The sequence below is a fragment of the Colossoma macropomum genome, unplaced genomic scaffold (genome assembly GCF_904425465.1).
Source record: "Colossoma macropomum unplaced genomic scaffold, Colossoma_macropomum, whole genome shotgun sequence".
Classification (NCBI taxonomy): Eukaryota; Metazoa; Chordata; class Actinopteri; order Characiformes; family Serrasalmidae; genus Colossoma; species Colossoma macropomum.
In genome coordinates this window covers 34,035,398-34,050,739 of record NW_023494792.1, presented here as the reverse complement: position 1 = coordinate 34,050,739, position 15,342 = coordinate 34,035,398, and the positions used below count along the sequence as shown (strand labels likewise).

Below are 15,342 nucleotides of genomic sequence, written 5' to 3'. Positions count from 1 at the left end.
TGCTTTTGCTGCATTTATTCGATTTTTAGAAAGCTCGTGATCTAACCCAGCCTTCTAAAAACGCTTTTTGAACAGGCACAGGCTCGTGCATCTTTTATACAGTAACAGAAAACACAGTAGCAGACAGAAATTTCTGATTCAACATGCTGATACGTTTCACTCTGGCCAGTGTGGACATACACACCCCCTTACATTCTCTGGCAGTAGATTTAAAAGTCAATCATCAAACTCTCAAAATGGACAGCCAGTGAGATGCTCAATCTAAAAGTGTTAATCCACCAGTCTATGGCATTTGTGGAAGTGAGTGTAGGATGACATACTGTATGTTGTGTATGTCTGTATTTTACGCAGTATTTCCTTGAGCAGCTGCTGGTTAATTGTTGTTATTAAAGGAGCACAGATGAAATTTCAGCTGCAGTGAAGACACTACAGGATCCCACACTGCTTAATGAACTCTGTGTAATGAAGGATGTGTAACTGAGTTATGGTTCATTAGTGAATCTCTCACCTCATCTGTCATCAGCGTGGCCATGGAGCGGCCAATCTCGTGGTACTGAGGACCTTTTCCATATGGCCCCAGCAACAGAAACAAGAACCTGGCACAATCACACACACACACATATCCACACAGACTGAATTCCTCAATAGGTCAGTTATACTGGTGGTTAAACATGAAAGACAATATCGAATGTATTTTATGTTAAAACTAAACTGAATATTATTTTCTATGCACTAAACTAACAGGGTGCATACATGTGCCCACATTTCAATTCTTCAGTCATAACTCAAGTGGCCCCAACATTATTTGAACATTTTAAATATTTGTAAACTTTTAATAAAGCTCTTTTTTCTTTCAGTGGTATCAGTGAGCTTGAGTTCATTAATAGGATCGAGTGTGAAAAGACATTTTAATTGCAAACTTGATGAAATTCTGCAAAGAAGTTGCTCAAAAATCTCAGTCTTGGAATGGTCTGTTTAAAGTAAATACTGCTTGGTTTGACATTTTGTTTCCTAACGCAACTGTAACTACTGAATAGACACATTTTCTAAACCGCTTATCCTTCTGGGTCGAGGGGGAGAGCTGGAGCCTATCCCAGTGGTCACTGGGCAGAAGGCAGGATACGCCCTGGACGGGTCAGCAGTCCATCGCAGGGCAGACACAAAGACATACATCACTGCTGTCGTAAGAAAACCTCGATTCTCCATTTTTGATGTTTTTCAGTTTCTGACATAATTTGAAAATCTGTCATCCTTTCTATTGTGTGTGAAATTTCATGATGAGTGGACCAAAAAACGACCCAAAATGACTTGGAAAAAAGTCTGGTTCCACTGACTTACATTAAAAGTAAAGTAGGTTTTTTGTTTCTCCTGTAAAGTTACCATTTTGGAGATACAAGGTTTTGTTCTGACAGCAGCGATATACATAATAATTACACTCCACAATTTAGTATGTCCAATCGGCCTGACCTCATGTCTTTGGACTGTAGAGAAAGCATGCAAACTCCACACAGAAAGGAGCTGGTAACATAAAGTTCAGTTTTCCTGCATAACCGATTGCTGCATGAGTGAAATGATATGGATCGATCTTATCTTTGTGGCTTCTAGTGGCCTCAAACAAACAGTTATCATTACTTCTAAGAACGTTTCCTTGTATGTATGTGTGTGCGCGTGTGTGTGTGTGTGTGTATGTGTGCATGTTACCTAGTTGGGACAGGAACCTCTGTGAGCCCTGTGAGCAGAACAGCAGGTGAGAGGCGGACGAAGGCTATGATTGGTCGATCCAGGAAGTCCACTTCACCCACCAGCACATTAGAGGCTTCTGCCCCAGGAGGAATCTTCTTCATGAAGTTCATATCCACCTGAGAGAGAAAGGTGTGTAAGAGAGAGGGAAAGAGAAAGAGGGGAGAGAGACAGATAGACAGAGGGAGAGAGAGAGAGAGAGAGAGAGAGAGAGAGAGGGAGAGAGAGAGAGAGAGAGAGAGAGAGTCAAAACCACAACTCTATAGACTAGGGCTGAAAAAATGCATTGCTGCATCGTGATGCGTCAATCTGAAGCTGATTTTACTGTACAGACTTTTGTGTGTTGAAACTGATCTTTCAATTGTGTACGCAAACGTATGAACAACCCCAGTCAAACTACTCTGCAGGATGTTCGACAGAGAACACTCTTAAATATGACGTTTTTCCCGCACATTTTAGGGCACAATTTCTATTCACTTGTTGAGTTTAACAAATGGGGAAAAAATAAAACATTACACATACAAATGTAATGTAAAACTGTCGCACAGACCACATTTTAATTTTTTTTTTCTCTAGTGTGTTCACCACGGCACTCAGCCTTTTGCATGCAACTATAATCTCCATAGAAAAGCATTATTAATAGAATGGGACACTCCAGAGCAGCCACTCGTGAAGGTCGGCATGTCTAATGCCAAGTATCAGCTAAAGAAGTATAAAGTCTCCCTGCATTGAGGAGCAGTGGAACTGTGTTCTCTGGAGTGATGGAGCTCCATCCTGTACCTTTGTAAGAAGTTGGAGTGACCCAGAACTGATCATCCAACATCAGTATCTGACCTCACTAATGCTCTTGTGGCTGAATGCAATCAAATCCTCACAGCAATGTTCCAACACCTAGTGTAAAGCCTTTCCAGAGGAGTGGAGAGTTTGTTTATGTGCATTTTTAATTCATTTTTCTTCTAAAGGCAAATTAATCTAATTAGATTGTGGTGAATTGTAAGATTTCACGATACACAGACTTGTTTCCTGAAGAATCGAACCAAAGCCATCAAATTGAAAAGCTGTATGGTGAGAGATTTGCATCTCCACTAAGGACCAAGGCACTGCAGTGTAGTTGGTCCAGTCTAGTCTTGAACAATGTATGAGAGAGGCTCTACAGAGGGCCGCATTAAGTTTTGGCACCTTTATTTCTAGTTCTAGTGTATGTGTATGAACAAGACAGTGCAACACAGTATAAATAAATACATTTATTTTAAATATTTATAATTTTATTATAAATAAATGTAACAATTTAATGACCGGTTTAACCGGAAATTAAATAAATGAAGAGGTGGTCCCTCACTTTTGCAGACCACTCTATTACGTGTGTGTTACCTTGCTGAGATCTACAGTGCTGCTGTCTTTGCTGTTTGATTTGGATGATCTGTTTTCACTTGGCCTGCCTGCATCCAGAGAGCCAGAGAGAGAAGGAGCAGACACCAATGGACCTGAGAAATGGAGAGAGAGAGAGAGAGACTTGTTCTTGAGAGTCGTACGTTTGTTGTATTTGTTGTAAATGACACACACTGTGGTGTCAGAACAGGTCGGCACAAACAGAAGCGCAGCAGCACTCGCTCATGGCTTTATCTCAGAGATCTGAGACCAGCTTCACCTTTGCTATTCTAATACTTGAATACAGACATGGATCGTTGTGGATTGGTATCAATAAATCGTCCTCTGTAGGACTACACAATATAACAAAATGGCAAAATGAGGCTGCCTTGCACAGGGCAGATGATGCTTTTGTGCATTAAGTAAGTTATGTATTTATTAAGGATGTAGCAAATTGTACCACATTGTATCATAACATATCATACTGTATCACTGTATCATGGCCGGCTTGTTAGTGTGTTAGTTTGGGTAACATATTAGCTAGTAGTGATGCACCGATATGGGAATTGTGGACTGATACCAATATCAGCCCACAATTCCCATTTTACACATTTCATATCTGCTTAAATTTAAGATGATACATAAAGATTCATAAAATATAGAAACTGGGGCTACCTGGATTAGCATTACGGAGAAATATATCGCTGCTGTCGGAGCAAAAGCTTGTATGTCCATTTTTGTCATTTTTCAGTTTTTAACATAATTTAAAAGTATCTGTTGCTCTTTACATTGTATGTAAATTTCATGATGAATGGACCAAAAGAAACAGCCCACAAAAAAAATCTGGTTCCATTAACTTACATTAAAAACAGAGTATGTTTTTTCCTTCTCCTGTAAAGTTACTATTTTGGAGATATGAGGTTTTGCTCTGACAGCAGTGATGTAACACTTATTTCTATAGGGCTATAAATGCAGTAAAAAATGCAATAAAAGCAAAGTAAATGTTACCACAATGTTCCACTATATAAAGTAATTATCTGTCAATACTGATTTGATAATGATCCTGATATAGTTGTGCATTCTGTAGTTCGCACGCTGGCGGCTAGTGTGTTAGATTTGGGCACTAACAAGCACAGCTTTTGCTCAGTGTTTATATGCTGCTAAGAAACCAGTCTGGAGGGATCAAGCAAAACTCCACTGTGCCCTTCTGAAGTCCCAAATAATGTACCTTAACACAATATTTGTATATAAATACAGGTATATACCAAATGCTCTAATAAACCAATAATGCAAATATTTTAACATTAACAAGAAAAAAAAATTGTACGGAGCCCCTTTTGTGACATCCCGTATAAATAGAAACAACTTAGTAAGATGTGGGAATGAGATAATTAAGTTGTGGCCACAACTTAGTAAGGCATGGGAATGAGATCATGCCCTACTAAGTCATGGCTACGCATTAGGATCAAATTCCCACCATACTAAGTCGTGGCCACAACTTAATTATGTCATTCCCACCCCCAATTAGGTTGTGGCCACACATTATTTTTTATTTATACAGGATTATTTTTATTTATACAGGATTATTTTTATTTATACAGGATGTCACCAGAGGGGCTCTGTAGTATTGAATTGAGACACCACTGCATCATCACACTCAACTGAATAATTAATTCTTAGTGGTTGTCAAGTTCATTTTTACATTCTACTAATATTAATTTAATGAAATTAAATGTTCATCATTATTAACGTGCTTGGCAACAATTGAAAGGTACGAGGTGAAAAAGGCTAGACTGTAAACGTTAGCTGATTAGCATTTCTTTGTTTTTCTAAAAGACAAACTGTTTTTCTCTGTGTAAACTTTAGCCAAATATGATCTACAGTGGCTTTCTGTGGTCTTTAAAATGTCTTTAATTTAACGCAGTAAACGCAGAATGCTGAGTGACGCGATGCAAAATTGAACAGTGCTCGGAGTCACTCAGTCGCTGTCCTACCTTGTTGAAATGCCTTACCTTAGTGCTTATTTATATGTAGCTTCCTACATAAAACTGTAGGCTCTATCTTCATATCCTTACATCCTATAATACCCTGATATTTCAGTAGCCTAAATCATCGTATCAGAAAACACGACCAGCAGCAAAACTACAAGCAGGATATTTAGGATATTTCAGTAGTCTAAATCATCCTAGTAGAAAACGCTAACAGCATTGAAATGCATAGGTAGGATATTTTGATAGCCTAAATCACCCTATCAGGGGGTACATAATAATACTAAGCGGAGTCTGTGCTGAATTAAAATTAAAAACACAATAAAATGTTTGAAACACAAGTTATTGCGCTATATTAATGATATGCACATTCTCGGCAGGACCGCTGCATGGCTAGGACAAATTATTAATTGCACACCTCTGTTCATAATAATGGATTCGAATATTTAGACGTTGCAGGACTAGTGTGCTTTGGCCCTCACCACAGAACATGTTCAACTTCCACTTTCATTTAGTCATTCAGCTTTGCACTTTCAGACGTTCCCTAAACAGGTGTAATTTCAACATCAGTTAGCTGGAACCAAGCCTGTGCTGTGTGGCACGATTAGCCAAAACACCAGTCTTAAACATAACAGGTTTGAAGTCGGCTCTCTGTCATTCACTGAGCTTTTTCTCTTTCAGGCATTCGTTTTTACCATTTAAACTTGTGTCAGCAAAGCAGCAGTTAGTCAGAATCAAACCTGTATTGTGGTGTGAGGCACTGTTTGGGCCTGCTTTCTTAGCTAACATTAAGTTAGCCGAACAAGCTACAGATCCAGATATAATTTCACTTTTCTGTCTCTTCAGCAGCAGCTGACATTTATTGAATGACGGCTTGAAAATCATTCAACGTGTTCACCTATTTGGTGAGCATGAGCGCGTACTATTCTTTAAGATTTCTTTGATTCTGAAATAATGCAGAACGCAAAAAAGGTGCCATAAATGCTCTTACGTAATACGGTTTACTGCGGTTAAATATGAAGACGATTTTAAAGTCATACATAAAGGGGAACCGCCCAGCCCTAATGTATATGTAATAAATGTGATTAGAAGCTCATGGGCACCTGGGCAGGTTGGCATTCCTCAGACAGCCCTTAACAGTGTGGGATTAGAGCAGGATTAGGCCAGGCTGAATGCATGCCAGAGATACCAACACGCCTTTATTCAGAGATTAACCCAGGAATGCACACTAACTAAACACGCACATACGCACGCATACCAGACTGTCACCATCACACACATATACACATATACTTTACCCATCCAGAACACACTGAGAACTGAGATTAATTACAAATTTAGAGCACATAACTGCTCCCTTAGCCAAAAGAGCATGTCCTCGAACTACTGTACTCTAGCTGACACATGCTAATTAACACGTACAGACTTAGAGAGCAGGCCAGAGACAAAGAGGCTGTCTGATTCCACAGCTAAAAATACAACACACCCAGAGCGCAATGAAACACACAGTAACATGCACATCTTCACTGCCATAAGAAAACCTCTGAAAGGGGAACTTTATAGGAGAAAAACTGTAGCTTAAAACATATAACTCAATGTCAAATGATTCAAATAGCAATTAATTGCATTTGTCTTATTTACACAAATTTGACCCCAAAGAAAGTAGTGCCATTTCTTACAGCTATAAGTGTGGACAAAATAAGCTTCATCAGTTCACGTGAACCTGAATATGAAAAGCTCACCATTTCCTTTGGGGTGAACATATATTTCCAATTTTCAACATCCAGTGAGAGCAACAGCAGCTGCACATTCCAACCAATGACACTGATGTTGGAATTTGAATTAAGATTCATTTTGTTGTGCAAAACGTGTTTACATTGTACAGTCATTGGGTGGAATATGCAGCTGCTGTAGCTCTCACTGGACGTTGGTGATAAAAACTGGAAATATGTTCACTCCAATGGAAACAGCAAGATTTTCATCTTCAGGTTCATGTGAACTGATGAAGCTTATTTTGTCCACATGTAAAGCTATTTTAATTTCAACTAGCTTTTCCTTGTTTATTCAGGTTCTGTAATGTTTGTTATGCCGACACACATTCTGTTTAGTGACCCTTATTAGTCCCACAATGGGGAAATTTCACCTCTGTATTTTAACCCATCCGTGCAGTGAAACACCACATACACACTAATGAATGCACACTTGTCCGGAGCAGAGGGCAGCCCTATCCACAGCACCTGGAGAGCAGTTGGGGGTTAGGTGCCTTGCTCAAGGGTACTTTCAGCATGTACTGTCGGCTCAGGGGATTGAACTGGCGACCTTCCGGTCACAAGGCTGGTTCCCTAACCTTCAGCCCCAACACTAAAAGTTAGTTGAGCTAACATAAGAATGTTTGTTGTCCTGGTAAAAACTCTTTACCCACTTTTTCTTTCATATTGACATAAAACTTTGGTAAAAGCTTTTATCCAGAACAACGTACAGTTTTAATCTCATTACTGAGGAAGATGCACGTAGTGCCAGGCACCTAGCAGAGAGTCAAACCCTAACCTGCCATGCAGTCAGTAGCAGTGTTACCCACTACATTGCAGCAATGCCTGCATTATCAGCCAAAAAGTACAGTACTGCTTCATTTAACGTAGGATTATATAAATTACACTCCATGTGCTACAGATATTGGCATGCTAATGACAGGTCACATGACCATGTGATATTTGTATATTATGAAGTTTTGAAGTTTGTATGATGGACTCAAAATGTCATACTCCATTATATACAAATATCAAATGTCAGCCTGTCTTCAGCTCACAATATCTGTACTGTACTATACTGTATGAGCGGCTGGTATAGTGTAGTGGTTAACACTGCTGCCTATTACACAGCAGAACAAGGTTCAGTTCCCTTGAACAAGTTGTCTAGCACTACATTCACCTACCTCTGTAATACAATTAAAGCCTTACTTCACTCTGGATTAAAGTATCTGCCATTTACAGTAAATGTGAAAGGATAAAAGTTGATATGACTTGAGGAGCTCTGACAAGTTGCACTTCTTAGGACAATAAATATCGGGCCTCATTCGCCGGTATCTTCCTAAGTTTGTTCTTTAATTTGTTCTTGAGAAAGATCCTAAGAAAAAGGCTTATGACGTGTTCTTAAACCGCAGAACTGTTCACACCTTCGTGCTCTTGAGTGTGTGAAGATTCTGTTCTTATCTAAGAACAAACCCCAAATAAGAAAACAGTAGCGAATGTCAGAATCTTCGTGAAAACTGCATAACTGGGTTTTACGAAGAAATTTCTTCTTAAGAACGGTTGGTGAATGAAGCCCATTCTTTTATTAGCTCACCTAAATATTTCTTGTAGTGTTGATGACAGAATGTCAGTCAGAGTAATAGTTATTTACATATGCTGAGGACAAAAGGGAAAAGCTAGCACTAATTTATACGAAAATTTTTGTTGTGCAAACTTATTTTTTAAGAGTAATATATATGACAAATATACCTTATTATCTCATCAACTTTGACAGCAATAGTTAAAAACTTAAATCTGCTTTAAAAATGCAAATGTAAAAAATAGTTAAAATCTAACTAAAAATAAATGAATAAAAAAGGAAAAAGAAAAGTTTTCTCAACTACTTTTGGACTATTCATCATAAGCCATAAAAGACAGCTGCCATTTTCAAAAGGTGTAAAAGTTAGGTAGTTTTCTTACAACAGCAAACTCTCTCTCATACACACTACACATACACATTAAATGGCAATATGTGGAAAGAAACTTCTCCCACTTTATGTGGGAGTTCTGTTTAGGAACAGGCTGTGGAGTTACTCTAGGTCACAGCCCAGCAGAACATATGGAGCAGAGCCAAATAGATGGCCACGTTACTCTAAAACAATCTTCTGACATGCTGTAAGGTCACAGTGATGAATACCATTGCCCTTCTGTTTACACTACTGACAAACAGCCCAACAGATGTTGAAGCATTTATAGTTGCTGTGTACAGCACCACTGATCTGTTCACTGACAGCATAGGATTCCACTTCTCTATTATGGTCACCAGAGGCTTTAACAGATGATAATATTCCAGCCTGAGGTGCAGTTCTGAAGCTGTGAACTCACATTGTATGTCGTCATTATCAGATTTTTTTTTAAAAAAAGCACCAGATTTCCTTCATATTATATGAACATTTCATGGTGAATGGACCGACAGAAATGATACAGAATCATGTGGACTAAAATCTTGTTACACATGTGTAACATCTTTTACTGTTGTATAAAGTAGGTCTGGGCGATAGGGCGATATAATTGGATATTGTCTATAACAGACAAGTAGTCCGATACCAATAATGTTTTAATGTTAAAAGAACTGAGAGAGATTTAGAGAGGACTAATTTACAGATAAACAGCTTGAAAAACATGCTGGGAAACTGGGGTTCACGTCTAAGAAGTGTGTGGGCTCACGCTCCATTAGTCAGTCTCTCAGAGAGAGACAGAGAAAGAGGCTTGTTAAGACACTGCCTGTGTTATTTCTCTCTGCTACGCACTGTAAAGACAACCTCACTGCACAGATGCACAGATTTCCCCTAATTTACTTTACTTGAACTGAATAAAAAACGAACGCCGACATGCTTTGGAACTTTAGCTCACCTCAAAGTGACTCGCTGCATTAAAAAATGAGTTAAAATGACTGGAAGTTAGCACAGAGTAGCTAAGTTAAATCTAACCTGGAAAGAAAGTTCCTCTAATCCTCGTCTATGACTGGTGGTCTCAGAAAAAAGGTTAATAAACAATGTAAAATAAAAGGTACACATAATGTTTTGTTCACTTTTACTCTTAAAACTCTTTGATATTTGTGATTTTTAACCAGAAAATACTGTGCTGGTTATTTTTAGATATAGGCCTGCTATAAAGTTTCCATTTTGGAGGTGCAGGGTTTTGTTATGGCAGAGACAGAATTATAAAGGACAAATATAAAGTAATCACTGTGACTTCTTAAGCAGGTAATCTTGTTCTTGTGGGCACTATATACATGTATACCCTGTGGATAACTTTTCAGTGCCCAGTAAATGGCTGATGTATTTTGCCAAAATTGTCCACTTTTGATGTAAACTGGGGGCTCTAATCTTGGGTGGCACTTATATAATCAGCATCTTCACCAATCACAAGCCTGATGTGGGTTGCCCCGCCCACATAGCTTTAACAAAACTGTGTTCCCTATGATCTATTTGGGTTTGAGTCATTATAACCTACTGAGACAAAGATAACGATGAGCAAAAGCTATCTAGTTTATTCGTCTGTCCATTTGCTCAAATGTTCTTCCATCAGCCAATCAGTTTGTTCATACATTTAACTGGCAATGACAGCATTAACTACTGAGCTAGTCTAGTAAACCACTTGCATATGTAGAGCCTGTTTCACACATTTCTTCCTGCTCATGTTCAGTTCTGCTTCAATGGCGTTGCAGGATGGGAGCGTTGGACTAAGGGATGTCCATCACGCATGTTCATCAGAATATTAGGGCCATGCCAAGACAGTTCTCGAATAGGTCTGGTCAGCAGTTTGTCTGACATGTTTTAGTATATTTATATGAGGGCTGCAATCATCATTTTTTAATGTTGGGTTTTAATTAAGCCTAACTTAAACATTACAAAGTAATTGAAAAAATTATTGTTAAATAATTATTTCATAGCATTAAAATGCTGATCCTATCCAATCTGGCAAAACTGATGTGGCTCAAACAGCAGTGAGTAGTGCAGAAGAGCAGACACACCCTTTTTTAACCATCGTCTCAAAAATTAAAACATTTTTTTTAGTAAATTCATGTCAGTAAGCTACCTGATCAAATCCTCTTTATACCAGACCGTGTGCTAAACTCAGCCACATCGTCTGACAGCTGGTGCAGTCAGAATAATATTCCTACAGCTAGCTAGCCAGCACGCTCTCGTTTATTCTCAGTAATAAACACAAGTGAAAGTCTGCAAGCTGGCTAGCAAACCCAAAAAGCAGGAAAGTTATTTGAACTGCACCTGGAGTTGAAACTGACACTGTCGTCTGAAACTGCAAGTTGGGAAAGCTGTGTCAAACCACAAGGAGTCCGCTTGGTAAGTGTTTCGCAAGCTGTGCCAAAATCACAAGAAGTGTGCGTCTCCTGGGACCACAGAAACGAAAAAAGGCCGAATAGGAATAAACAAAGTTTAACACTGGGAAAATCTCACTGAAGTTTTGAAACAACATAATGATACAATGGGAAAGTTTACAGCATCAGCAAGTAAACATGGCAAGGCCTGAGGGCTGCATCTGAATGCTGTACTCTCTCTCTCTCTCTCACACACACACAGCGTAATGACAAGGTAATGACAGAGTCATGGAAAGATAAGAGCAGAGGGTTTTCGCAGCATGGATAAATGGAGAAATGAATGGACTGAATGAATGGATGGGTGCATTGAAGGATGTGTGGATGAAAGGAAAGACGTATTTATGAAATGGCTGGATGGATAAATGCAGGTCAAATGCAACAAGGTCAAAGAGATGAACCAATGAGCCAGAAACATAGATGGATGGATGCATGGATGTATGGATAAATGAGAATCATAGAGCATGCAGATACACAGCATGCAAGCCAAACATAGTGGGCATGCAAAAAGGCCAAAGAGATGAACCAATGAGCCAGAAAAATAAATGGATGGATGGTTGGATGAATCGATCATTCAATCAGCAGATAAGTGGGTGAATGGATGGATACATACAATGAGTCCAAAATGGTGAAATTAAATGGAAAATTAGACAATTCTTGGAAAAATGACCGGAATGAAGAGGTGATGATATGGAAAGATGAGTAGATGAGTAATAGAGCGAGTTATCAGTGCTGATGAAAGAGTGATAGCAGCATGCTGGCAGGTGCTGTCGTGTCTCTGTTCTGGCCATCACTCACACTGGCGAGGCTACACAGATATTTGCCTTCACAAGCTGTGAAGTCCAGGGCGTCCTCCTCTGCCGAAATCCCCTCCGTTTCCTCATCCTCGACTGGCGGCGACACCACGACCGCAGGGATATCCAGGTGGACAGGGGGTCTGTTGTCGGAGCCGGAGCGTCTAGAGGAGGGCGGGGTGCTCTGAGGGGATGGGCTGGGGGAGGGTCCATGGGCGGTGCTAGGAAGGAGGTGGTTCAGGAGCATGGAGACGCGGGACTCGCGTCTCTGGGACAGGTTTGAAATGGAGCCGCCCAGTTTGAGAAGAGAATTGCGGGAGGCAGACAACCCTTCACCTAATGACGGAAGAAGAGAGGAGAGGAAGGAAGGAGGTAGAGACAGAGAGACAGGGAAGAAAAGGATGAAGAAGGGAATTGATCGAGGAATGGAGAACTGACCTATCCATGCTCCGTCTGTAGATGAGGTCTTTCATAGCTATGGTTGCTAGGTTGAATGAGCTTTGCAAATGTGCTGGCAAAAATTCAATTCAACCTAATGAGAAACTGCAGCACACAACTTTATTGATTAGAGGCCTACTCCTGGTGACTCTTGGGACCCTTGGTAACAGCCCTCAATGATGATAAAAAGCCATTTCCCACCATTTACTCAGACCACAGCACCAGGTTTCAGACATCAGACAAAGTAGTGGGAAGAACACTCAGTTCACAGTACAATATTTCAGCTTTTGTACAATTTGATGTCATATAAAACTCAGATAAAGGCTGTAAAGTATGTGTCACATTTACAGTTCTGTCCTTTCTTAGATTCATTGCCGTTTCATGGCCAAATCAAATATGACAGTACATTACAACCACAACCTTTACTGAGTTGCCCTACTATTATGTTCTTTTATTTCATAAACATTAAACTTCAACTCACTGTCACACATCCCCCCGGCTCCAGCTCACACATGGACTCCATGTCCCAGAATCCCGTGGGTGAGCACGACTGCTGGACTTCCACAATCATCACCATTCATGTGTCATATGACCAGTCTTAGTTTAGTTTAAAAGCCCAGGCTTCTTGTCAAAGTTTTTACAAGTAAAGCCTAATTTCTGTTTTTTTACCGCAAGTGTCTGGCTGGTTCTGTCATGTTACACTGTCCTTGTTCCTGCATCTGCTTCAGTGTTAAGTAACATTTCAAAAGTATTGGAAGGAAAAGTGAGTAAACGCTTTGTGGAAGTCCCATTTTAACCATTTACAGAAGTTACTGTTCACACAACAGATGGTTCTTCTACCAGCGCAGGCTTAATTGACACAGTTTAAAACAACATACTGCATGCTTTCAGCTTTTGCAGCAATCTTATGAAGGGCATTTACAACCAAGAGAAGGTTTGTAGCAAATTCATAGTTTCAGTCATGCTACAGCAGCTTGTGGTGTTGACTATGACATTAACTTAGTCAGCAATACACTTGATCTAACCTGACAGGGTGACCTGTCAGGTTACAATTAGTAAAACACTGTAAATGTACATGTTTTGACAAAAATAGCACTGCAGTTTCTCATTAGTATGATTTCTGCAGGAAGCTCTGTAAACATTGTTCAACCCCATAACAGTATCTACAAAAGGACACATATGTGGCCAGAGCATGGACAGGCCAATGCTGGGAAGTCCTAAAGGATGAAGTCATGCAGAGGACTAGCAGAGTCCTAAAGAAGTGGCTCTGTGTATGGGAAACAGAGCGAATGGGAAAAAGAAAGCAAGACAGAAAAAGACCAAAAATGTCTCTCTTGGGTATGGAAAGTATGCCATGCAGAGAAAGGGCCAAAAGGCTGAGGAGTTCCACTATAAAAATCCTCACAACCATCACAGACATGCTGATGACACAATGCATCATGGGTAAAGTCACAAAGGAATTTCATTGGCTGGGGTGCAGGTGAAGAAAAATAATTACCTTGTTAGTCACAATGTCCCTAATTGCCCCTTTTGCCCCATTAATTACTTTTGTACTAATGAGAGATTAAAGAAATTTAAACGGTCATTTTAGAAGAACACACCGTGCAAAGACAGACAGAAGTGACCTTAATCATATTAAGCAGAAGCTAACTGGAAGTTAGGCTAATCTGAACTGCACTTGAGCCATGCACTGTAGACAAAGAGTGAAAAATTGAGAATCAAGTCGGTCCCCAAGCTAATCACTCCACCAATCCACTCCAAAGTCTTTTAGTGCAGGCAGAGAGCAGAAAAGGCATCAGTACAGAGCAGCTCTATCCGCACCCAGAGGGGACATTGGCATCGACTGGCTTAAGCTTTCTCACTGAACCGCACTCTACTCACTTTTTAAGGCCCGAGTGGTACAGCCACTGTAACTGTGAATAACAGTTCAGCTCATGAGACTCCAAGTTATCCCAGCTACTGTCCTTACACTCTCTTAAAAATTGGAAATATAAAATAAGCCATGATATGGAAAATTGAATCAAATTAATGCATGGTCTAGAACAGGGGTCGGCAAAATGCAGCTCTTTGACTGCCCTGTTGCGGCTCCACAACAGAATTTGGTAAAAATAAAATAATCCTTCTTTACAGTAAAATAAAGCTCTGCTGATAATTCTAACACAGTTTTAACAATAAATGGTCTTAAACGCTGGAGTTAATGTACAACTGCTAATTCACCCTTTAACCCTGAAGGTTGGCGCACAGACTGCTAATCACCATGGGAATGCAGACAACAATCTCGTCCCAGCTAGTAGATAACGAAAAAGTAAAGAGATAGTTCGAGACAAACAGACTAATTTGCGTTTATAATCACTCCAGCTGGTTTCCTGATGCGTTTAATCTGCCACGAGAAACTCTCAAACACTGAAGTTGTGAAGCTGAATCAGTCTTGTTCAAATTCTGCCTTTTAACCTTAAATGGTGTCATGCAGTCACATTCTGGCGCCTCAGGCACCATTTAAGGTGGAACGGGAAAATTCTAACAAGAAGCTGGCGAATGAGAAGCGACTTCAGTCTCGTAAAAATCATACTTTGAGAGACATTTTACAAGAAAATATTCTACTTTTGCGGAAAAGTTTCCTGCCGGAGATGTGAGAAAAGTGGCTGAGTTAAAGCTTAAAGCAGAGCAAAGTAAGTCTGTGTTTTCGTTTATATTATATTTTTTTAGCCTATACTAGCACATCAGCACATACTGAGACATGTTTACAACCAAGATGGTAAAACATCACTTCAAAACAATGGATATAAGTGTTGTGGCTCCCAAGATGGTTTGATTTTTGTTGAGAGGACAGAATAGCTCTTCTTAACATTTGTGTTGCCGACCCCTGGGCTAGGACAATGGTCACCAAC

At 39.8% G+C, this 15,342-nt stretch overlaps 1 protein-coding gene across 4 annotated transcripts in view; it reads right to left on the bottom strand.

Annotated features, from left to right (window-relative positions):
• Positions 1 to 15,342, bottom strand: part of LOC118812175 (sodium bicarbonate cotransporter 3-like) — a 71,805-nt gene that overhangs the window by 25,035 nt on the left and 31,428 nt on the right. For all 4 annotated transcript variants that reach the window (XM_036576955.1, XM_036576952.1, XM_036576954.1 and 1 more), the window contains exons 7-10: positions 12,047 to 12,352; positions 3,112 to 3,224; positions 1,702 to 1,859; positions 509 to 596 (exon numbers count right to left, since the gene is read on the bottom strand). In XM_036576955.1, the coding sequence (XP_036432848.1) occupies positions 509 to 596; positions 1,702 to 1,859; positions 3,112 to 3,224; positions 12,047 to 12,352 (665 nt within the window). The remainder of the gene's footprint in view (positions 1 to 508; positions 597 to 1,701; positions 1,860 to 3,111; positions 3,225 to 12,046; positions 12,353 to 15,342) is intronic.